General features: G+C 46.7%; 4 protein-coding genes and 1 long non-coding RNA gene across 7 annotated transcripts in view; 1 reads left to right on the top strand and 4 right to left on the bottom strand.

Moving 5' to 3' along the window:
- The window catches only part of mipol1 (mirror-image polydactyly 1), a 30,560-nt gene extending 25,500 nt beyond the window's left edge, over positions 1-5,060 (bottom strand). Inside the window, exons 1-2 of the mRNA XM_076137305.1 lie at positions 5,049-5,060; positions 4,332-4,468 (exon numbers count right to left, since the gene is read on the bottom strand). Coding sequence (XP_075993420.1) covers positions 4,332-4,468; positions 5,049-5,060 — 149 coding nt within the window. The remainder of the gene's footprint in view (positions 1-4,331; positions 4,469-5,048) is intronic.
- Positions 4,783-12,324, bottom strand: traf3 (TNF receptor-associated factor 3). 3 transcript variants are annotated; one of them, XM_076137302.1, is made up of 15 exons: positions 12,060-12,324; positions 11,056-11,233; positions 9,434-9,584; positions 9,121-9,286; positions 8,949-9,000; positions 8,645-8,749; positions 8,205-8,369; positions 7,764-7,844; positions 7,533-7,607; positions 7,322-7,414; positions 6,997-7,137; positions 6,550-6,727; positions 6,098-6,441; positions 5,818-6,009; positions 4,783-5,495 (listed from the first exon to the last, which is right to left on the bottom strand). In XM_076137302.1, the coding sequence occupies exons 3-15, from the start codon at positions 9,579-9,581 to the stop codon at positions 5,460-5,462; spliced, it is 1,776 nt and encodes a 591-aa protein (XP_075993417.1). In that variant the 5' UTR covers positions 9,582-9,584; positions 11,056-11,233; positions 12,060-12,324; the 3' UTR covers positions 4,783-5,459. The 3 variants fall into 3 exon arrangements, with proteins under 3 accessions (XP_075993417.1, XP_075993416.1, XP_075993418.1); XM_076137301.1 differs by lacking the exon at positions 11,056-11,233; XM_076137303.1 differs by lacking the exons at positions 7,533-7,607; positions 11,056-11,233.
- Positions 12,325-13,176: 852 nt separating this feature from the next.
- rcor1 (REST corepressor 1) lies at positions 13,177-18,354 on the bottom strand. The gene is made up of 13 exons (XM_076137306.1): positions 17,747-18,354; positions 17,260-17,319; positions 16,975-17,055; positions 16,840-16,892; positions 16,585-16,746; positions 16,292-16,410; positions 15,864-15,942; positions 15,689-15,739; positions 15,437-15,604; positions 15,215-15,292; positions 14,773-14,830; positions 14,405-14,619; positions 13,177-13,642 (listed from the first exon to the last, which is right to left on the bottom strand). The coding sequence occupies exons 1-13, from the start codon at positions 17,931-17,933 to the stop codon at positions 13,595-13,597; spliced, it is 1,359 nt and encodes a 452-aa protein (XP_075993421.1). The 5' UTR covers positions 17,934-18,354; the 3' UTR covers positions 13,177-13,594.
- Positions 18,355-19,561: 1,207 nt separating this feature from the next.
- LOC142988218 (ankyrin repeat domain-containing protein 9-like) lies at positions 19,562-20,774 on the top strand. Its single transcript, XM_076137307.1, has one exon. The coding sequence runs from the start codon at positions 19,767-19,769 to the stop codon at positions 20,604-20,606; it is 840 nt and encodes a 279-aa protein (XP_075993422.1). The 5' UTR covers positions 19,562-19,766; the 3' UTR covers positions 20,607-20,774.
- Positions 20,775-20,874: 100 nt separating this feature from the next.
- Positions 20,875-23,029, bottom strand: LOC142988219 (uncharacterized). The gene is made up of 2 exons (XR_012960571.1): positions 22,810-23,029; positions 20,875-22,535 (listed from the first exon to the last, which is right to left on the bottom strand). It is a non-coding gene; the product is annotated as an uncharacterized LOC142988219 (long non-coding RNA).
- Between the last annotated feature and the right edge of the window lie 1,971 nt (positions 23,030-25,000).

Here is a 25,000-nt window from a genome sequence, read left to right as displayed (position 1 = left end):
CCCAACCTGCTGGTAGCTGGGTTAGTACAGAGTTTTATCTTCTCTTAATGTCTCTGCCTGGACTTGGATTCCTGCTGCTTGCGCTCAAACCGGATGTTGTCACGCTCTGATTGATTCTGTTCGTGGATCTTTGGCGTGACCACCCAGTCAACAGTCCCCAGCCAATAGAATGACAGGAGCCGCTTTGACCGACGAAATGATGTCGGCCATTGTCACGGTTACCAAACCAGCCCAACGCGAGGTGGACAGTTAGACGGCTGCTCATAAAGAGTCAACATGTGGAAACTGGTCGATATTATTGGCACCGCCTGATCTCAGGATAATAATTGCAGACGATAAAGTTTAATTCATCGAGGACAGTAAAAATTGTGATTAAATACAATTAATTGTGCTAAACAAGAGACCTGTCTGCCCTGTGAGACCTGTCTGTCCTGTGAGACCTGTCTGCCCTGTGAGACCTGTCTGTCCTGTGAGACCTGTCTGCCCTGTGAGACCTGTCTGTCCTGTGAGACCTGTCTGCCCCGAGAGACCTGTCTTTCCTGTGAGACCTGTCTGTCCTGTGAGACCTGTCTGTCCTGTGAGACCTGTCTGCCCTGTGAGACCTGTCTGCCCTGCCAGATCGCGTTCTTACAAGAGGATGACAGCGAGGAAAGTGAAGTAACATCCAGAGCAGTCACACACTGGAAAACGATTCTCTCTTCTCTCCTCGTTGGTTTTTTTCTCAGCGTATTCAAGAAGTCACTCGGCTAGGCCTCCTGCTGGTGTGCAGGCGACAAGCGGGACAGACAGACGGGCCGGGCCGTCCTCGTGCTCGTATGCTTCATGAGGAAACATTTAACAGCTGCACAGAAACTTAAAGCAGTTTTGAAGCTAAAAGGTTTGAAACTTTACAGCAGGAAGTCAAACTCCTGTTTGTTACTTTTTGCAGATTTTAATGCTGTCACGTTATTTAAAGTTTCTAAATATGACTGATTTCATCTTTTAGCTGAAGGAAACGCGCACACACACACACACACACACACACACACACACACACACACACACACACACACACACACACACACACACACACACACACACACACACACACACACACACACAGACCCTACCAGTGCAGAGGCTCCATGTTAGCAGTTTTTATCGTCTTTGGTTTCAGGATGTGGAAGCACTGAAAGACTCTGATCACGTGACCTGATCACGTAACCCTAACCCTAACGCTGCAGCTGATTCGCTGTTAAATCTCAACATCTTAGTCAACATTCCCTTCTTCTCCTCTGCTGCTTTTCCTACTCAGGGTCAAAGGTCCCGACCTGTCTGCAGCCTTGGAGGGTTTGAACACGTCGTGTCACGCATGATGTCATATGATCACACGTGACTTAAGCGTGTTTACTCACAACTACAGAGGCAGGAAGTCAAGAGTGCTTTCATCAGATCTCAGCTGGAAGACATTTTGGAGCGTAAAGATTTGTTCTTCTAAATCTAACATCCATGACGTCATCGTTTGTCCATCATAAGCATCCAAAGCACAACAGCACCACCTGCTGTTATTATAAGCAAACTGCTTTCTCTTCTGAATGTGACTCCATGCAGCAAAGTCACAACGCCTACAAACCTCCAACTCTCCATAAACTCGGGAATTCCTTCTTCTACTTGAACATTGAAAATGTTTTGATTCCATTATTTATGAAATAGCTTCTTCTTCATATTTGCTGTTGCTGCAGCTCAACCACAGAAATCTTCCCCCCCCCCCCCAAGTTTGCATTTGTCAGTGGACTCTAATCTGACGTACGTGCTAATGTTAGAAGCTAAATGAGGGCAACCTGCCTCGACTGTTTCTGACACAACTATAGAGCGGAGACCTCTGACCTCTGGCTCCCATTTAAGCACAAAGCTGATCAACTCTGTCAGAGCAAATTCCTATCATTCTTAGAATTCTGCTGCATTTCAGACTGAACATTCACTCTGAGCGACACTTTGCTGCTGGAGCTCCACAGTGGACTTACTTGTCTGGGAGAAGTACAAAGCAGACAGATCTCAGACCAGGTCCTGGACCAGGTCCAGGTCCTAGATTATGGACTTACTTGTCCCTGAGTTGCTGCTGCAGGCTGCTGATTTTGCGTTTTGCTCTCTGCAGAGCAAAGTGAACGTCCAAACACCTGCTGCTGCTGCTGGAGTCCATCAAACCACACAAACACACCTGAGCCCGTCTCTATGGAAACCGGCACACAGCAACACACGTGACGTGACACGGGGATGTGAGACGCACTTGGCTGACAGCCAGTAGTGCTTGAAATATTCAGGAGGTATCACATGATCATCAATCATTAACAACTTGGAGAATCAGCTGATTGCAGCTTTGGCAATAAATCCACAACACACATGAATCAATTATCAATAATTGAATAATAAACTTAGATCGTGCAGAAGGAAACGGGCCTTTGTGTTCTGATCACCTTCAGCAGAACGCCACCATGCAACATGGAGGCCAAAGCAAGCGGATGAAGACAAAGGGCGGCGGTATCGCAGGATCACTTCCAGTATGAATATTGATCTATAGAGCTGCATTAGAGACATTTTTTGTTTTCCATCTTCAATGTTTTTACAGTCAAATTACAGAAAAAGACAAAGTGCAACGACATTTTTTCCTGATTTTAATAAATGTGTTTTGCTGTATTTGATTGTTGTTTACAGTAAACATGAGGATTTGTTGTTATTCTGCTCATTTTATCTTATTGTGTCTCTACTTCCTGCAGCCTTTTGTCCAGCAGGGCAGCGTCCACACGATGTTTCATCAGAAACTGTCCATTCAGGTGGAAGACTGGAATGTCCACACGGTACCTGTCCAACCAGACTCTGTTCTCTGGGAGACAAATGTCCACTTGCTGCAAAACCAGCTGCAGAAAAACAACAAATAAAAACAAACAAATATACACAAAAACTCAAATTCAATATTGAAAAACTGATCAGTAAAGAAACATGTTTATCTGATCTGAAGAGGATTCTCTCACTCTGTGTCTGAAAGATTCCAGCTTCTCTTTGGCGTCGTCGCACAGTGGGCACGGATCCTGACAGAGACATTTGAGAGTTTGTGAGGAAATATACCAACAAAACAACATTCCAACACAAACATGAATTAATAAATGGATGAAAGCTCTTTCAGTGACATAACTGATGTGTATTTACTTTGGTTTGAATGTTCAGTTCCAGTGTTGTGACTCACCTTAGTGAAGAGCGTGAGGACGGGCAAAGTGCCGCGAGCCGCCGATCCATGTGCGTAGAAACGTCTCAGACAGTGAGGAAACATTTTAGAGCGTCTGGAGGAGAAAAACAGCCGACAGGAAACATCCTGTCAGGAACATCCTGACAACCAATCACAGCGCAGTGAGAGGGGCTTAGAGGTCACAGATGCTTGTCAAGGGCGACAGCAGACAGAACCCGGACGGATCCTCCATGGAGTCACTTCTTCCACAATCAAATAATGAAGCTGAGCTGGATGTTGGTGTCGCATCCCAACGTGCCGACGTAAACGCGAGACGAGTGAGTGAGGGAGTCAGGCGTCGTCGTGACGAGGCAGAGTTCTCAGATGTTCAACTGGAAGTGTAAGTTAAGTTGTACTTCTGTATTTCAGCATCACAGATGGAGGCCGTTTGATTCTTCATGAACATTTGATATGATTGCTTAACTCACAGAGACATGATGACATCATCAAATGAATGAATGTCACAGATGTTTGTTTCTAATATTGTGACCATAGAACAATGGGGTTTTATCACACACACACACACACACACAGTTTTGCAGTAGATGCAATATTTTACGACTTTTTCCGCTGATGATGAAAATGAGAAAATCATAACAATTTCAATGTTCAATATATGTTAAATATTACACATAATTGTGGTCCTGAGCATGATTATCTGCGCAGATAAGACAAAATAAGAGATAAGATAAGACCATTTAAAGTCAGGTACTATCTCATCGTATCTGTTATGTTATTTTGTCTTATCTTATCTGTTTGTGTGTTTGGGCTCCATGAAGCAGTTTGACCTGTTTACATTCTCGTGTTTGGCTCTTTTGGTGCTTTAAAGAAACCTCGAGTGTCTTTGAGGCGCCTTCAAGTCAAATGTTAAATGATGAATATGATGAATATGATTAATTTGATCATGTAGTCAGAGTTTAAAATAATTCGAATTGACTTTTGCTCCACGCACGCGCGTGACGTTCCAGCAGTTTGAAGGACTCATTAAAACTCAATGAGTTAGTTTGGAACACAAACGTGCAGCAGACGGACAGAACGCAGCAGAATGAAGCGGGCTGAGCCGTTAACTCACCGGGTCCAACTGGACGTACCCGTTCCCTTTGAATGCCGGTTCCGACGCTCCGTGGAGTAGTTGGACTCGAGCAGCAGCTTCCCAGACCACTTCCTCCTCCTTCTTCCTGCTTCTTCTTCTTCGCTGTATAGGTCTAACTACCGCCACCCAGAGGCCAAAGTAGGTATGACGCTGTGCTGCATTTTTTTCCCCCCTTCTTTTGTCTTTTGTGTTATTCTGGTATTCTTCAGGTCTTCGACACATTTAGCTTCAAGTAATGTTACTTGGAGTACAGAACTCGTTATGTTATGTTAAAAACATAATACTGGGGCTCTACTTGGAATTACAACCAAACTGATTTGAAACTTTACATGTCACTTTACATGACATCACCTTTTAGTTAGCAAGTCTAACCCAAACAACATAAAAGCTTTGTCCAAAAAGTCTGACATAAGTGTTTGTTTCCCCTCAATGATTTTTTAAAACATTTTTATTTTGTGCAAAAGAACAGAATGAATCAAATGTATTCTCTCGTCCAATGGAGAACGTCTGCGTCTGGTGGAAACATCTGGAAACACAGAGCCACAGGAAGTCTGCTGGTTTGTTTCTCTGCTGCGGCTCTGGAGAATTTCCCAACATGCTTCAGTAAACAAGAAGTAAAGCTTGATGCACAGCATCAGTAACAAACAGCAGAAAAACAACAATAATAATAAAAAAGCTTCTTCTGTCCCACCAAACCCTGGCAGCCATGTTGGCTCAGTGACAGTTTCAGTCATCAGCAGTGAGTCAAACACTGATCCACCCTGAGTGGAGTCTCTCTCTCTCTCTCTCTCTCTCTCTCTCTCTCTCTCTCTCTCTCTCTCTCTCTCTCTCTCTCTCTCTCTCTCTCTCTCTCTCTCTCTCTCTCTCTCTCTCTCTCTCTCTCTCTCTCTCTCTCTCTCTCTCTCTCTCTCTCTCTCTCTCTCTCTCTCTCTCTCTCTCTCTCTCTCTCTCTCTCTCTCTCTCTCTCGGTGCTGGATTTCTCTATCGCTCTTCTCAGCTGGACGTTCATCTCATCTCCATCTTGTCGATCCTTCCCATCATCCTTTGCTCCACGGAGTGTGACAGGTGAGCCAATCTCAGACCAGTGAGGTCAGAGAGGTCAGTCGGTCACGGTTCAGGGAGATCAGAGGTATCCACGGTAACCTGTCAACACACATGAGTTTATCACAGAGCTTCATGTTCCTCACACGTCTGATGAAGCATCACAGGGACTTTGAATTTATTGGCAACAGTAGAGTTGCCATCATCATCATCATCATCATCATTAGATGCATGTTTGTGGTGTGCTGCTCTACGTTCTTAGGGCTCCACCCTTAGGTCAGAGAACCTTCAGGGGGCCAAGGACCGATCATGTGACCGGAGGTTCAGGCTGAACCCAAACACCAGCCAATGAAAATCATGAAGTTTTGACAAATCATAGAACAACAAAATGTCATCAGGAGGAAGAGGGGTTTCAGGTCGTCACCTTGATGAAGATGGTGTCATCTTTGATGTAGCTTCCTGTCTCCAGGACACTCTGAGAGACGAAGAGCGGACAGCCAGACGCGATGTTCATGTCTGCTGCTGGACGCCTGAAGCTGCTGCTGTTGGGGTCGGGTTTAAAGGCGTCGCCCAAGTGCTTCCTGGACGGACCCTGGTCCATCAGCATCAGGGTCACCTGAGACACACACACACACACACACAGGGCTGTTAGCATCACAGGGCAGCCACACGGGGGCGCTCACTCAGTCGGTACAGACGATTACCTTCTGTTTGAAGGGCCAGGGCAGCAGGGCGTCGTACTCTCCCCTCATCACCACGAAAAACAGGGACAGGTGTGTCCCCTTGCCCATCCCGTCCCCATTCAGGTAGACGCGAGCGCACATCTTGTATCCGAAGTATCCGGTGTAAAAGGGCTGCGAGTAAAGTGACAGAGTTTTCGCTGCAACTGCTTCCTGTTTCCTCCGTTTGTAGTCTCTGATCTTCCAAATGAGCGTCCCGTTGTAGCTGGCCGTCTCCAAGACCTGGAAACGAAGGTCCATGTCAGCCAATCGGATCTCATGCACGCTCAGCATGTCGTCATGGCGACCGAGTTGGGTTTCCAAGGAAGCTGCAAAAAAGATCATTATTAATAAAGATATGGATTACAGATTCATACATTTAATTTATGACACTGATGACCAATAAATCATATGTGTGTGTGTGTGTGTGTTCTGACCCAGAGTGTGTGTAGTGCTGTTGGTTCCACTGCGTCCACCTTGCTCCACAGCACTCAGTCTGGTGCGGACGTTCTCCAGTGTTCCTCGAAGGTTCTCCACTTCATCTCTGACGACACGCAGCGATCGCAGCTCCAGCTCCATCTCCAGCAGCTTCTCTGAGTGTGAGCTCATCAGCTTCTACACACACACACACACACACACACACACACACACACACACACACACACACAGGAACTGGAGTTACCATAGTAACTTTAGGGTGTGAGCCCAACATGTCCTCAGACGCTCAGACGTCTCCACTCTTTGTGTCTCTGTCCTCTTACTCTTTCTCTGCAGTTCTCAGGCCGCGCTCTTCCTCTGCATTTATTAAAGCTGCAACTACTTTTAACCTGTTTGTCCCTGTTTGTCTCTGCGTGTCTCTTTGTCCACGTTTGTCTCTGTCTTACCTGCATGGTGGACAGTTTCTGCTCCATCTGTCTGTTTTTGTCTCTCAATTCGTTGTTCTGGTTCTCAAGTTCAGACAGGCGACTGCTGAGGGACGGCAGAACCTTGGAGCGTTCCAGCAGCTCTGCTTTTACATCCTCCACCTGCCGACACACACACACACTTTCACTGTCTGTCTGCCTGCCTGTCTGCCTGTCTGTCTGTCTGCCTGCCTGATTCGACACACAAAGATCTTGTCATTTAATATGTTGCTATGGTGACTATGGTGGGTGATGAAAATCTCTGCAAAATACTTCTATATTGCCCAAATCTGGTTGCTATGGTTACCTTGGTCTCCAAGTTGGAGTTCCGGGTGGCCATCAGTCTGAGGTGTTCAGCTGCACAGGTGGACTCGTGTTCCTTCAGGTCCTGATTCAAACCCTGAGACACCATGAAGACGAGAGGAAGAAGAAGAAGTCATGAATAAGAAAGAAAGAAAACAGAGAGAAAGAAAAAAGAGAGAAAGAAAGAAGAGCAGATGATGAAGAGGGGTGAGTACCTTGAAGGAGCAGCCGTAGATGATGAAGAGGCAGCTGACCTGAGCTTTGGGACACTCGTGTTGGTGACTAGACAGCTGAAACACAATAATCATCTTCATCATCACTAACACCATCTTCATCACAGATAGTGATGATGCTGATCATAATGATGATGATGATGATGATAGTGGTGATGATAGTGATGATGATAGTGATAATGAAAGTGATAGTGATGATGATGATGACAGTACCTCGCTCCTCGGCAGGGAGGAGAAGGTGCAGTGGTTGGGACAGGCCACTGGGAACGCCGGACACACTGTCTCCTTGTGTTTCTATAAACACACAAATATTAGTTATGACCTCACTGAGTTAACAAATGAGACCCTGAGCTCTTCCTGGTTCTGGTTCTGGTTCTGGTTCACAGTGAATCCATCCCAACCTGAAGCAAGACTGAACCGATGAAGGATCACTTGGTGAATTTTCTCTTTGTCCATCTAGAGCCTTAATTAGGTTAATGTGTCAGAAACAAGTCATCTAATAAGACCAGATGAAAGGGTTAGGGTTAACCCTTTCATTGTTGTGCAACAGTTACACAGATTCAAATGGGTTGGATGATAAGCTGTGCGCCTCCCTAAGGTGTTATCTCCACAACCAATCCCATTGATTCATTGTTGTGGGTCATTAGCAGTTACCTGCAGGTCTGTCAGGGCCATCTTGGTCATACAGAACTCACAGGTGGTCTCTCTGTGTTTACATTTCCAGCTCAGGTGGTCGGGGATCTCTTTCCTCATCATCCTCTCTTTACATTTCCCCAATGGACACGGAACTTCAAAAAACGGACACACGTTCAGGTGGTCCTACAGAACAGAGACAGACAGACAGACAGACAGACAGACAGACAGACAGACAGACAGTAAAGTAGAGGCAGACAGGTGGAGAGACAAACAGGGAGACAAAGTCAGACCGCAAAATAGCAACATCATTTTGCTGTACTCTGTAGCACTTTGAGATTGTTTTCAACTATGAAAAGTGCTCTACAAATAAAATGTATTATTATTATTATTATTAACATAGGCTTTCTACTTCCGGTCAAACACCGTTGGCAGAAGAAGTCAGGTTTGGTTGTACTGACCGGGACCTGCTGCAGACTCATCAGCTCCTGGCAGCCGTTAGCTTCGCTGCGACAGTAAACCTTCAGTGCCATGATTTCCCGATGACAACAAACATCTCTGAAAATCTGAAAGGTAAACAGTGACTTCATACACATATCGATCATATGGTCCTATAATATAATGAACTCATGAATGAAACATCTTCTGATTGGTCAGAACAAAAAAGACCACCAGAGTCTGTTAGGGCTAAAAGGACCAACACACACACACATGGATGGAGGGTGAGAATGAATATAAATACTTGTGCCATCACTTCCTGTCTACCTTGTCTTTGAATAGAGGCTCCATATCAGCGGGACAAACCGGGTGAGGACGGCTGCAGAAACAGAGACTTTTATTCATTCACTTATTTCTTTGTGTGACTAAAGACGCTAAGTGTTGTTGCAGCATTGAGCCGGTTTACACATCTACCTGTCTGTCTGTCTGTCTGTCTCACCTGAGGATGTCTGTGATGCAGGACTGACAGAATCTGTGTCCACACTCGGTTTGTCTTGGTTGGCACAGGACGAGTCTGCAGGACTCACAGCAGTACTTGGCCTCTGGACTTTCTACAAAGTGGTCTCTGAATCCTCCGTGAACTGGCAGGAAGCCTGCAGGGACGCCTGCACCACAACAAACAAACACCTCAACTACTAGCTGATGAAATTCGGCTCAGGTTTTCTCTGGTTCTATTGTGGCGACTGCGCCCCCTGCAGGTCAGATTTGACCTTAGCTGTGTTTCACAGTTCAGGGCTGTGCTGCTTGTTTACCTTGTATAGTTCCGGGGTCACTGACTGGCCAAGGATTGGCTGGTCGATGAAGGGGCGTGGCCAGGGAGAGAGGCGTGGCCAAGGAGGGTGCCACCTGCTGGAGAGGAAGCTGCACCTCCCTCCCATCAGAGCTCCTTCCTGCTGACATGACCTAAAGAGGAGAGGCGGAGATGACACACTAAGGTCATACAGACAGACACACACACACACACACATACATACATACATTTGCCTTTCCTCATTTGGCAGAAGCTTTCATCCAAAGAGACACAAATATGAAAGAGACAAAGGGGGACAGAGAGAGGGAGAGAGAGAGACAGACAGACAGACAGACAGACAGACAGACAGACAGACAGAGAGAGAGAGAGAGACAGAGAGAGAGACAGGGAGAGAGAGAGCGAGAGAGAGATGGGGGAGAGAGAGAGAGAGAAACAGGTGAGACAGAGAGAGAGACGGTGGAGAGAGAGAGAGACAGAGAGACAAAGAGAGAGAGAGAGAGACACAGGGAGAGAGACAGGGGGAGAGACAAGGAGAGAGAGCGAGAGAGAGAGAAACAAAGAGAGAGAGACAGACAGGGAGAGAGAGAACGAGAGAGAGCGAGAGAGAGAGAGAGAGACAGGGGGAGAGCGAGAGACAGAGACACATACACGGTATACACTCACACACTCACTCACTCACACACACACACACGTACACACACACACACATCACTTCCTGTCACTGGCTCAGCTGTTGGGATGTTAGGGGCTTTTCCAGAGACTGCATCAAACAAACACACACTATAAGGGACACACCACACCTATGTCAGTCACACACCCACACACACACAGTGTGATATCATCTGTGTGTGTCATCAGTTCAGGATCTGACAGCTGACATGGTGTCAGGCGGTCACGTGACTTCTCTTTGGGGCTGAATTCAACTGGAACATGTGATGTCACCAACTCACCACCAGGGCAGCTCCCCCTTTCAGTGGAAGTGTGTTTGGATTGATATTTAATCACAGCTGAGCATCAATAACCAATCGATCAATGAGCAGTGGACCAATGAAGGCTTCACTCCACAGAAAGTGAAACACTGTGAATCAAATCTTTTTAGAATCAAGATAATTGGATGATTTTCCTGATATAAAAGGTAGATATTGATTATGATAGACAGCCGTCAGGTCCGTGTAGCAGCCAATCAACTCGAGTCTGGAAACTAACTTTGAAACATTTACAGATTTTTCTTTTAATGTTCATAAATATGAAATTCAATAAATGCTTGAAAACTTTCAGCTTTGCTTTTGCGTTTTATTTCTTTGTTTGCTCCAGAAGTCATTGTTCTTTGTCTGATTTATAACCAAAGAAGAAGAGGAAGAAGCTAATCGGACCTCAACTAGATTCAAAGAGGAAATATGTCTTTGTAAGATCATTTAGAAAACACAGGAAGAGGATTGTGGCATCGCTGAATGACCGCCACCGTCGTTCACTGGAGGACCTGAGATGAGATTTACAAAGACACTGACGCAAAAGCAAAGCAGAAAGTTTTCAAGCATGAAACAATTTTCCCATTTAAGAGCAAAAACTGATACGGCTCTTTTTTAGTTGCCCGCTCCAAAACGAAAATTTCTTGGCCGTTACCTCCACGGACCCAGATGTGCTCCAGGTCCAGGTCTTAGCTGGTCATGATGGGGTGGAGAATGTAAACATTATGGTTTGTGTGGTGTTGACTCTCTGGGGGTCAAGGTTCAGCACATTCACTGATCAACATCATCACTTTGATTCCCATTAGCTCCATTAGACAACAGCAACATCTCTCCTGAAGAACCAAGAACAAAGCTCAGCATCTCATCTGAGTTCATGTGCAGCCGTCAGGTTATGGCTGTGTAGTAACGTTAGCATCACTAAGAAGTTAAGTGCAGCAGCTTAAGTCATTTAAACACGTCGATGCACTGAAATTGGCACAAATACTAACGGATCAGATCGCTTCAGCTGTGAAACATCATAACAAACATTACATGAGGCCAGCTGACTGTGGTGTCATGAGGTCATGGGGTCATGAGGTCATGTGACCTGGCACACATGTAAGGCTTAAACTGGTCCTTAGCATTGGTTAAAGTGTGGCTATCAAACACAACACATGTAGTTGATTCACCGCTGTGTAGGTCTACATTATGAATGCAATCCTGCCGCCTGCTGGTCCTTTGGAAAACAGTGTCCATGATTTATTGATGTTGCTGTCTTATATCTTTCGGGGGTTCAAAGGGACAAACGTCAACAATTCCGGAAGCTCTGTGTTCCGTTCGTCCACTGGACTGGGACTGGATGTGTCAATGCTAAATGCTAATGCTTCTTAAAGTGTGGTTCATAACACACACTCTGACCCACAATACACACACACACGTAACACACTTTCACAGGGGACACACACACACACACGCGCGCGCGCGCGCGAGCACACACACACACACACACACACTAAAGACGTACATCAACACAACACACACAAGGCTAGCTGTAGCATTTATTGCGTTTTAGTCCATTAGCACACACACACACACACACACACACACACACACACACACACACACAAACACACACACACACACACACACAGACACACACAGACACACAGACACACTCACATGTATCTCCCCCTCCACAGGCCGAGCTCAGCTCCAGGATTCCAACCGCCAACCTGCCGCTGCCTCGGAGCCTACGGGCCTCGGAGCCCGCATGTGTCCGGGTTCAGAGTCCGCTTCCCCGGCCGGTTGTGCTCTGCGTGTCGGTCAGTCAAGCTTCGGGTTCTGGTCGTGGTGGATGAGCCCAGCAGAGATCCAGAGGGGAGCGGAGCCTCGCAGTGGAAACCCCCTCACTGCTTCCGCCCAGGAAATCCCCCTGCTGCAGCCACACACCGGACACCAGGGGGCGCTGCGCCTCCTTCCGTGGTCTCAATAATACGAACCAAAAGTGGGGAAGGGTTCATTTTTCACCAGGTTCTATTAAATAAAAGAAACGCACTACCTCAAATTGTTAACACTGTAAGCGAATATGTTTAGATAAAATAAATATTGAAAAATATATCATTTACATAGTGTTTACCAACACACCTCACCCTCTGTAAAACTCCAAAATACTTATTAATAATGATTTGATGTGATTTCATTTTTTTTAACCAAAAACAAACTTTTACAGGGTATGCCAACATTGTAATTTTTGGCATGCAGGTGTGGGTAGAGTCCTGTCCAGTAGAGGGCGCAGTTTAACCGAGTCACAGGTGATTAAGTCTCAGTTATCGAAAATTCGGCAAATTTCCCCTGATATTCCTCTTATGTGGGAAGACTGAGTGTCGCACTTTCAGATTTGAGACACGCTGTTTGGGCTCTCATGGATCATTTGACACTTTCAGCAGAATGATTGTTTTCTCTATCAGGCCACAGAAGGGTTCAGGGTCAAAGGTCACTTAGTTACTGGGACTGATTCGCCTGTCCTACTGCCCCACAACAATTTCCGTCTTCCACCAACACTGATTGGCACTCTTCTGGTTGGTTAACATAATTCTGAGCATTTCCAACACAAATAAATTGGTTCAGAACCCAAAATGTTGGCTCCTGGCAAGTAGAACTTTGTTGGTAAATTCATGCAACTATCACAGGATAGAAATGTTGACTGAGCATTCAGATCTGGTATGGGTTCTGGGCTCCAGGTCCGTTAGTTTGCACTGAGGACCGAAACGCAACCTGAACTTGAAGAACAAAAATGTATTTTCACTTTGGTTTTTATTTTCCACTCATTTCAAAATTTATCACCAGACATGAGACACGCCCCCTTCCTAAGTGACCTCAAATTGAAAATGGCTGCGTCAGTCCAACCCCCAAACAAACAAACAAACAAACAAACAAACACACACACACACACACACACTGACCAAATCAACACAATCAGCATGAAACTAACTAAATATGATTACAATTGGTCCAGAGTGGTGTCAGTTGACGGCTCATTCATAAAATGCTCAATGGACCAATCAAAGATTGACGTTCAAAACTTGATGAACTTAATCAATACAATGGTTAAAAAGGTGATGCACGATAGGAAATGGATTGATAAAATTCTAAGGAAAAACAAGAAATTGATGGAATACATTGATGATGACATAAAATCCAGAGGTCAGAGGGTCTCAGGACGCCACAGGTTTGAGGGGGTCCACAGGTGAGGAAGAAGCCTCCTGAAACACAGCACATGGAGCTGATAGACTACGGATCAATCACACAAACACTATTAAAGAAGAATTTCTCTCCTACTCTGCACGCAAAAATCATGATATATAATCAATCATAAATATTTAAGAGTTGAAGTAAATTATACACAAAATTACTATTTTTGTTCATAATAAGCAGAATTTAAAAATCTTAATCAATTTTTAAAAAGTTTGTATGTGAAGCAGTGACATTTCAATACCCTAACAGGAGAGAGAGAGGGGGGGGAGACAGAGAGAGAGAGAGAGAGAGAGAGAGAGAGGGAGACAGAGAGAGAGAGAGAGAGAGAGAGAGAGAGAGAGAGAGAGAGAGAGAGAGAGAGAGAGAGAGGGGGAGACAGAGAGATGAGAGAGGGAGAGAGGGAGACAGAGAGAGAGAGAGCGAGAGAGAGGGAGACAGAGAGAGAGAGAGAGAGGGAGACAGAGAGAGAGAGAGCGAGAGAGGGGGAGACAGAGAGATGAGAGAGGGACAGGCAGAGAGAGACAGAGAGATGGAGAGAGAGAGAGAGACAGCTAGACAGACAGAGATCATGTGTCAATCAGTTGTGAATCTTCAATGGTTTCTTAATAGAGGCTGAGAGGAACTCCGACTCATTCTTCCACCTCAGGACCACAAAGAAGTAGAAGACAAGAGCAACGGGCCGTCACCCTGACCTTTAGATGACCCCATGACTTTTAACATCAAGCCCCTCTCAGGACAAAGCAGGTAACAAGCAGCATACTCCTCCTCACCTCCTTTGTCTCCTCCTCCTCCTCCTCCACCTCTCTGTCCTCTTCTCCTCCTCTCTCTCCTGCCTCCATCCCGTGTTCGGCCTCCCATTCCTGCAGGACTTCGTCCAGGTTGAAACGGCGGCGATAATTCACCAGGAAGTTCTTCACCTGAACCACAGACTTGTTACCAATCACGTCAGAGATGGCCTGGAAGTCCCGCCCATACTTCCTGATGGCTGGTTGTGATTGGAGCAGAGCAAACGTTGACATGAGACACGACTTTTCAGATTAAGATGAAAACACATTTCTGAACATATATCAGTGTAAACAAACAGCAGTACTACAACAATGACCTCTCCTTGTACAAACAAACCATCTGTGCTCTTTACCTTGAACAGCCAGCAGCTGCTCCTCTGTGGTCCAGCGAGTGTTAAACTTCTGATTCACCTGAAACACAACCAGCAACATCAGCCAGCAACCAGCAACTACTGAACCCACCCGGTCCAGGCAGATGGCCGTCCAACTCCAGCCCGGTTCCGCCTGAGGTTCCGTCCCGTTAAAGGCTAGTGTTTGGGTTTCTTTAAATGCTCTGTATGTAAAATGCCTCCAGATAACCTTTGTTGTGATTTTGTGTTACATAAAGTGAAGTTGAGTTGTGTTAAAGAGAGGGGACTCCAGGTGAGCCCTTTTGTCTGGTGACTCCCTTCCTTCATCAGGGGTAAGCTTGGTCCTCTGAGCCAGTCTAGCAGCAGTCACCAACTACTAAAGACAGCAACCAACTACTAAACACAACCCAGCAACGTTGTGTGTGACTGTTGTCGCCATGGTTACCTCAGTTTGTCTGTACTCGTCTACTCCAGAGCCGAGCTTGTCCTTCAGGGCTCCGTTAGTCTGTTTGATGCTCTGAATCTGGAGACAAACGGGACCGAGTTAGACTGAGGACGGACAGAGACACAGCAGACAAGACAGACACACAGGAGACAGAGAGACAAACGACAGGCTGAAAGATAAACAACAACAGACAGTCTACACGACAGACAGGCAGACAGGTACCTGTCTCTTGATGGAGACCAGCTGGCCGTCCAGCTGTCGTATGAGTCCCTGAGCAGAGGGGGAGCTGGAGGACAGAGCCTGGACATCCTCCTGATTCAGGAACATTCCTTTCGGGGGACGCTTCTTAGCACGCTGAGCTGCCTTACCACCGATGGCCTGATGGGGGGGCTAAATCACAGAGACAAAAAGAGCTGACCTTGACCCCTGACCCCAAAAGCACAACAGAGCTGTGACAGGAAGTCGAACTGTTACCTTTAGCCCTGCTGCTGGTTTCACCTCTGACCTCTCTGATCCAGAACCCACCTGAAAACAGAGAGTCCAACAGGAAACAGGAAGTAAACACACATAGGAAATGGATTGATAAAATTCTAAGGAAAAACAAGAAACAAGAAATTGTGTCAGTAAACAGCCAGTGCACTTCATTTACCTCCTTCTTGTCCTCTTTAGTTGGATCAAATTCAGAGTCACTGGGAGAGTTCCCATTACCCTCTTCTACCTCATCATCACTGCAGCACACACACACACACACATTACATTACGATCATTTAGCAGACGCTTTTATCCAAAGCGACTTACATGACATTACATTACCACCCATTACAGAGGGGGGCGCAGTTGAGGGTACGGTGTCTTGCTCAGGGGCACCTAGGCAGGGACTCGAACCGGCGACCCTCCGGTTCCCAAGCGAAAGCCCTACCGACTGAACTACTGCCTTCCCAAACCAATCGCCCAACGTGGGGCTCGAACATTCGACCCTGAGATTAAGAGCCTCATGCTCTAGCGACTGAGCTAGCATTTGGTGTTCTGTTATGTCACAGTGGTCTGCGGGATTTGAACCCAGCAAGTTGTGCTCACCTGTCGTCTCGTTCTCTCTTGTGTTTTCGGGTGTGTCGATCCATCAAACTGGTCTTACTGCGACTTTTCTTCCAGGAGTAATAGAAGCGAACCAGACTGGACATGGACTTATCTGGTAACTACACACACACACACACACACACACACACACACACACACACACACACACACACACACACACACACACACACACACACACACACCTCTGTTGGTCTAACAAATCTTAAGAAGAGATGTGAAGTGTCATTGTGTCTCCCTAGACCCCCCCCCCTCGACCCCCCGCCTCTCCACACCATCTGCTGGATGCGGTGGAAGCTCTTCCCATGGAAGCTGAACGCCTGTTCAAACAGAACTTTGTCCTCCACCGTCCACTCATCTGGGAACGGAGTGAAGTTTGGCAGGTCAGCCAGAGATTTCTCTATGTTGTGTTTGTGCCAGAACAGCATACCCAGAGCCTGCGGGGTCATAGGGTCAAACCACACATAACAAAGCAAACAAACCTGTTCACTTTACTTCCACTTGACCACCCGTGGCTGCGAGCCTCTTACCTGCTCCATATTGTAGCCGTGTTTCTCTTTGGCGATGGCGATGTACTCGTCCACTGACACACAAACACAAACAGGAAGTCAGAAATAAACAAAGCAAATCTTCCATTTGTTTCATTTGTCTTTTGTCAAACTCACATTGGGTTTGGTTCAAACAGCTGTTTGGGATCCAGACCAACATGCCAAGGTTCTCAGAGAGCTGAGCGGCCCGAGCCTCACCTGAGAGAGAGGGGGGGAGGGGTGTAGAGACAGGGAGGGGGGTAAAGAGAGAGGGGGGGTAGAGAGGGAGGGAGAGAGAGAGAGAGAGAGAGAGAGAGACATACAAACCTATTAGTTTGTTTTTCAGTTAAAATCAAAACACGTTTACCGATATTACAGTTAAGCAGACACAAAGCAGTAAAGACAAACATTTGAGTTTCTTACCTGGATCAAAATCTGGAACAACAGCCTGAAACTGAGGCCCCACCCGCATTCCTCCTGCACCTGGAAACACAAGCAGAAACGCTCAGAAATACATGCAGAACAGTAGCTGTAACACACTGTTACACACTGTAACACACAGTAAGGAACACTGGGGAACACTGTGACACACTATGGAATATACAGTAACGCATAGTGACACAGTGATGCACAGTAGCTCAGCAGCTCTATCTTAGTTACCTACAGTATTGCCCAGTAACGCTCAGTAACACACTAACTCTCATTAACGTACGTAACGCACAGTAAGTCACAGTAAGTCACAGCAACACTCAGCAACGCTCAGTATGTCACAGTAGTCCACACCAATACTCAATAACACTCAGTAACGCACATATATAGTTTCCCGGTGCTGGAGTACTCGAGATTGCCGTAGAAGCGGACGTAGTAGAAGTGTAGCTATGCTGAGTACTCGGTGTTCGAGGCTACCCACCATGCTCCTCGTCGCTGCTAGAGCCTGAACTTCCTTCTTCCCAGTAGCTGTTGTTGTTGGTTCCATTCCCGGACAGGCTCTTTCCGCCGCTTGGAGCGTTAGCTCCGGGGTTGCTGCCGGTACTGCCCCCCGGTGTTCTGCCTCTCCTTTTACCGGGAACCTCGGAGTTTAGCATCGCGGGCATCATCAACAAGGAGGCTCAGGCTAACTGCTAGCTGCTAACTGTTAGCTCCCAGGCTAACAGTTACGAACCTAACCCTAACCAGCAGTTGAACTCACCAACTGCTGAACAAAAACCCCAAACTAGTTACACACAAGAACCATCTGCTAACCGAACAAGCTGACGGGTCGGTGGGAGTGGGTTCGTTTTTTAACGGACAGAAGAAGAAAATCGCCTTTAAAAAACACAAAGCTGCCGCTCGCAGACTGACTGAGAAGTTAGGAAACAACTCAGCGTAACCAGAATAAACCAGATGATACCAGAACCTGGAACACAGAGCAGAACCGAACCTGGACCTGAACCCAAGGGGGCAGAGCCGAACCGCGCCAGAGTCGATCAGCTGATCAGAGAGAGAGAGAGAGAGAGAGAGAGAGAGAGGGGGGGGGAGAGAGAGAGAGGGGAGAGAGAGAGAGAGAGAGAGAGAGAGAGAGAGAGAGACTCGTTCGGTCACGTGACCTGATAAAATATCAGTCTGTCTTATCATATAAAACAAAACCTGCTGTCAAAAAAGTTGATGAATGTCTTCATCGATCCAACACAGCGGCTCATAAAGACAAACAACATAAAGACACTTCTGGTGTAATTTGTCTCACAGCGTTTTTCCTCTCGTTTCTTTGCTTTAGTCGGAAAAAGAGGTGACGCTAACCTGCATTATTCAGGTCGGGTTTGGGTTCTGGTCCACTGTAACTCCATGTGTTTGTATCATGTGACATACTGGGAAGAACCGGATGTTATGTGTTAATGGCCGAAGGTTGTGTCGATATTGTCGGTGAGGCGTCCCGGCGCACAGCAGGGGGCGCTGTGTCACTTCACATATAGATCATTTGAACAATCATCGATTCGTTTCCTCCTGTTTGTTGATCCAGGTTCTGATCCAGCGGCGCTGAATGAATGATTTATATTAATACTATACGTGATAGAGAGCGAGAAAGAATGGGTGTGTGTGTATGTGTGTGTGAGAGAGAGAGAGAGAGAGAGAGAGAGAGTATGTGTGTGTGTGTATGTGTGTGTGAGAGAGAGCGAGAGAGTGTGTGTGTGTGAGAGAGAGAGAGAGAGTGAGACAGAGAGAATGCGTGAGAGAGAGTGAGACGGAGAGAATGTGTGTGTGTGTGTGTGTGTGTGAGAGAGAGAGAGAGTGTGTGTGTGAGAGAGAGAGTGTATATGTGTGTGTGTGAGGGAGTGTGTGTGTGTGAGGGAGTGTGTGTGTTTGGAGGTTTCCAAAGATGCTTTGACAATCAATACCAAGAGTGAACAGATCACTGATCAACTCAGTCATTGATCTGATCAACAGTTTCTCATCTTGTTTACTGACCTCATTACATAAGTGCCCCCCCACACACACACACACATTTGCCTACTTTCTGGCGGTAATAGCGTATCTAATATATATCGAGAACGTCTTAAGCCCCTCCTACTCTACATATGTTACTCCTATGTTTTCCTAACGTTTATTATTTACAGACTTCTTGTAGACGAAATACGACAAAATGGTTCATTGGCTGAAAACGTTGGTGGGGGGGGGAAGGGGGGGAGGAGCAAGAGAGACTATAAAGGACCAGGAGAGCTTGAGGGACATGTTTGACAAGAGAGACAGACAGGCAAGGACAGACAGACAGGGACAGAAAGACTCAGGCAGACACAGAGCGAGACAGACAGGGTCAGACAGAGTGAGAGAGAGACAGACGGAGTGAGACAGACAGGCGGCTGCTCTGATGACGTCCCTCTGATTGGTGTTTTGAGGGCTTTCATCGAACCGGAAGCAGTGGCTAAGTGTTGATAGTATTTTCAGGTGACGTCACCATGCCTTGGCTCGTGGATCACACCGCGTCCTCCTCGTCGTCGCCGTCGGAGCGGCAGTGTGACAGGACGTCCTTTGCGTTGTATCGCGCGGTACGGGACGCGCTGCCCGTGTGGCTGCTGGAGGACATGCGCACTATGGAGGTCTTCAGCTGGGAAGACGGCCGGCCGCGCGCCTTCACGCCCTCCGAGGCGCTCATGTACGCGCTCGTGCACGACCACCAGGACTACGCGCGCCACCTGCTGGGCAGGTTCTCATTGATCGCGCTCGGAGCGCGCGGCCGCAGCTTCTGCCGCTGTAAACACGCAGACGGCGCGCCGCACCTGCGCGCAGCGGTGCGCTACAACCGCGTGTCCATCCTCGGCATGATCGTGGACGCGCTGAAGGACTTCCCTACCCTGAACGCGCGACAGGACTATCTGGAGAGCCGCGGCGGGTGCGCGCACTCAACAGACGCAGGGAAGACGGCGGTGGAAGTCGCGTGCACGCTGGCGAGGCCGGAGTGTTTGATGCTTCTGCTCGAGCACGGTGCGCGCCCCGGGAGCGCGCTGGACATTTTGCTGCAGCAGTTGCAGCTGGAGGCCTTCAACATGGCCGAGCAGCGCGGCATCCTGCGCTGCATGCACTCCCTGCTGCTCTTCCTGCCCAAAACACCCGCGCTGCTCTTCCTGCGGGACGAGCCACAGCGCTGGCAAAGCCTGCTGGGAGAGGATGTCTTCAGGTGTCTGTCTGGCATCGCCCCGCCCACCCTGCTGCTGCAGGTGCTCAGGACTTTGGCCCGGGACGTCCCGGGTCAGCTCGCTGCACTGCCTGACTTCCTGCAGCCACACAGCTGGTTGTAATGTCACTTCCTCTCTGCAGCCTGTGCACTGCTGCTCATTAGCTTATGTAAATTTTGTTTGTACATAAGGTGTGAATATTGATTTTCAAATTGATCTGATCATTGATTACACATTCAGCTGAAGACCTTTGGAGGTTTTTCTGTGTGACGTCTAAATAAACAAACCAAAGCTGCCAGTTTGTTTGATATCAACCAACCAATCACAGCTCCAGTCCAACATCTGACCTCACCAAATGCAGAGGTGGAGAGTAACGCCTCAAACACGTTAGTACAGTTTGAAGTTCTGAAAGTTTAATGGAGTTTTGGACACATTTCACAAAGAAATATTCAACTTTTTAATCCACCACATTTATCTCACATTTACTAGTTACTTTAGTTACTTTAGTTAAGTCGCTCACAGGAGGATTTTTCATGTCATAATACTCAAGAAGAATTTCAGCGAGCCGATCATGAACTCCAATTTATGAGATCCCCAGCAAATCATAGCTGTAATAAAGTAAAAAAAAACAAAGTTAGAGAATCAGTAATCACACGTACTGATCAATAACTTGATCAGATAAGTGAGCTGAGCAATTTATTCACAACAAAAACAAACCACCTACCAGCCAACCAATCAGACATGAACGTAGGGGTTTCCATGGCAACATTGTGAGCATGAGAAGAGACTGAAAAGGATTCAAATCTTTTAAAGGAGCCACTTCAACCATTCACCAGATGATGTCACAGAGCAGGGAACACATCAGCTCCACACAGGAAGTTTAAACAGAAGTTACAGCTCAAGAGCACGAGAGTAAGACGGACCAGGACGACTCAGCGATGCAATGAGTCCACTGGATCAATTGGAACACAGCTGATCAGATCGGGTGCAAGATGGAGTAAAAAGTGTTTCAAAGAATCATTCATGAATAATAACTAATGGTGGACATTTGTTATTATTGTGGATTGCTTACAGAGTCATTGATTAATTGTAGATGAAGTGCGAATGAAGTTGCAGTTTTCCTCCTGAACTCTTTTAGCAGCAGCAAGCATAAACAGATAAAAAGTTCTTTACATTCAGCAGGACTTTCTGCCTGTTACTATGGAAACTGACAGAGACAAGCAATGCAGCAGGCAACCAGCAACTGTCAATCAAAACATAATTCCAGTTTGATGTTGGCTTCACTTTCTCCAGTTAAGCTCTCGTCAGTTTCCAGGTTTTCATCAAACTAAACAGGAAATACGCCTTTACAGCTTTTACATTTTAGGATTAGGATTAGGGTTACCAATCAATACTTTTCTACTTATAATATATACCAGTTTAGACCAGTTTAGACCAGTTTAGACCAGTTTAGACCGGTCTGACTCAGGCTCCCATCTGCACTCAGTCAGGACTTGACGCAGATTAAAAATATTTAGAATTAGACTGGACCAGTTTCAGCCAGTTTGAACTGGTCAACATCATAGTAAAAGTCACAGTTAAATAGATGATTTACAACCAGTTTAAACCAGTTTAGAGCAAAATACAACATGTTATACCAACCAGTTTAAACAAATGTTAAATCCTTCAATCCACTGAAGAGTCCCAGCCAAGTAAAGTGCTTCCTGTTAAAGTGATGCGTCTCAGTTCATCTCCCAGCAGCCACCTGGGCTCCTGCTGTGGCAGTCAGCTTGTTTCAGTCACCTCAACCATGTTGACGCCGTCCTCTAAACTATAATGTCCCCGGAAGCTGCTTGTGAGACAGGAAGTGATGTCACTGCCGGTTCAGCCTCAGAGGAGCTGTGACGTCACAGTGATGTCATCAGATCAGCTCCCACTCATCGTCAAGGTCATCAACACTTAGGGAGGTGACAGAGGGGTGGGGCTTAGGAGGACTCTGAAGGAGGAGCTTAGTGAGTCGACGGGACAAACCGCCAATCGGTGTCACGGCCCACAGCTCGTCCTCTGGTGTGACTGGAGAGACACACAGAGAGAGAGACTCAGAGTGAGACTAAGAGAGAGACAGAGAGAGAGAGACACAGAGAGAGAGACTCAGAGTGAGACTAAGAGAGAGACAGAGAGAGAGAGACACACAGAGAGAGAGACTCAGAGTGAGACTAAGAGAGAGACAGAGAGAGAGAGACAGACAGAGAGAGAGAGGAGACAGACAGAGAGACAGACAGAGAGAGAGAGAGAGACAGACAGAGAGAGACAGAGAGAGAGAGAGGCAGGCAGGTGTCTGTCTCACCTGTGAAGCAGTTGGAGCTCCCTGGAATCTTCTTCCAGTAATCTCCTGCTGGGTTCCTGTCTGTGACGCCATAACGTCGAGCCAACTCCCCGTTCACACAACGAACCCACACAGTCCAAGAGCTGAGGACGAGCTGAGACACAGCCAGACCTACACACACACACACATATGCACACACACACACACACACACACACGCACACACACACACGCACACACACACCCATGCACACACACACACACGTATGCACACACACACACAACACACATACACGCTCTGCTGCATGTGGAGGCATTTTTCCTGCCACGCTCTAACAGACCTACACCCTTGCTTGTCGTCACACCTTGCTGTTGCACCGTCTCCTCGCGCCGGCGCTCGTGTATCCTCCCATCTTCCTTTTGGTGGTGATTTCTCACTCCTCCTTGATGGTCTTACTCTCCAGCGTGACTATCTGCCACTAACAGAGCCGCAACAGGATTAGAGAAACGGCAACGAGAGCCCCACTGCAGTCAGCCAGCGCCTCCTGCTGTACACAGAGCGCAACTGATGCCCGGGATGCTGCTGCATCCTTGAGAAACGCAGCAAGGGCATTTCTTCTTTCACCTGCTGGCTCATTTATTAATACACCTGTGGCTCCTACGACTTTAATTAAAGCAATAAATACACTATAGGATATTGATTGATTGATTTAACTGGGAGATTGCTCGCCCTTACAGCCTATATTAAAGCAAAATCACAAAATGGCCACATACAACTAGTATTATACACTAAAACCAGTTTGAATGTTTTCGGGAATAATTTGTATGCAGTTTCTTAAATCAAGCTCCAGAATAACTCCAAATTTAAGATGCTCTCTCATCCAAAGGCAGTGAGAGGAGAGCGTCTCTCTACTTAAGCGTCTTTGTGACTCTGATCTGACAGATGATGGCCGCGTCAGAGCGTAATCAAGTGTTTACTGTTGCTGCTTTTTATTGTAGTGTCCTTGGTGCATCTCTGCAATTAGACAGGAGCCTGTGTGTGTGCTCGCGGTGTGTGTGTGTGTGTGTGTGTGTGTGTGTGTGTGGAGTGGGGGGTGTCAACTTTCACCAGTGGTAAGTAATTAAGAGAGAAGACAGTTTGAGGGAGAGAATGATAGAGAGGGAGCTTGGCAACGCTACAGTGTTTGACTGCACCCTTTAACGTGATTTCCCTCTATCCTATTAAAGCCACAGCTATTGATAGGAAGACTGTAAGGGGGAGAGGAGGGAAGGGGAGGGGGAGGCTGAGTGAGACATAGAGACAAGGGAAGAGATGCAGAGCTAAAATGGAAAGAGGGGGGGAGAGAGCGATTTAATGGGCTTTAAATGCGAGGAGCAAATCATCATTCCAGACCCATTTTCCATCTGCAGTCAGTTCGCTCCATCATCACTGGGCTAGATCACCTGTAATGACCTTTCATTGTTTGTCCTCCCCCGACATTCTTCTCTTTTATCCAACACAAACATTTCCTCCTCCATAACACTCGCCGCTTCCTCCCACAGGACAGTTGAAAGTAACACGCCAATCAGTTTGGATTCTTTATTATTATTATTATTATTTGAGAAAGTGTCTTCATTGTCATTGGAGGAATTGTCCTTTCTGTGCATCTCCAGCTTTGTATTTGCTCTGGCGTCCCTCTCAAATATGGAAAGCATATGAGCATCATGCAGAAATCAAATACAGAGAAAGGATGGATATGTGAGAGGCAAACATCAGTGCCAGGCAATATATAATGTTGACATAATTTCAATTATGAAAGCATGAAAGATAAAGACAGCGCCCCGTCTTCACAGAGAGAATTCATTTAGCATTCCGGACTTGTTTGTGTGTCATTGTTTTATGCATAATGACTCGCTTTACCGAGAAATTGTCTTTACATAAATTACATGATTTCCATGCGGTGTGTCAGATCGGTGAGAAAGCTGTGATGTCATTGTACATTTGCTTCCTTTCTATATGGCGTGTGCTCGGAGCAGGAGGCTGTGATGGCTGGACGTGCGACACTTAGCCTTAGCCTTCCCTCTGTCTGTCGGCTGTGTTTCCCTCTAAGTGCTGTGAGGATCTCAGATTGTTCAAAAAGTTTCCTCTTATAAACCGACTCTTCCTATCTGAGCTCCCATGTGCTCACACTCTATGTTCCCTTTACTGATTATCAAACCACTCATCTGAAATA

Source organism: Genypterus blacodes, unplaced genomic scaffold (genome assembly GCF_046128005.1).
Source record: "Genypterus blacodes isolate CSIRO-AG114 ecotype Tasmania unplaced genomic scaffold, CSIRO-AGI_Gbla_v1 ptg000304l_1, whole genome shotgun sequence".
NCBI classification, from domain to species: domain Eukaryota; kingdom Metazoa; phylum Chordata; class Actinopteri; order Ophidiiformes; family Ophidiidae; genus Genypterus; species Genypterus blacodes.
Note: the sequence above shows the minus strand (reverse complement) of the source record. Positions and strands in the feature narration are given on the sequence as shown.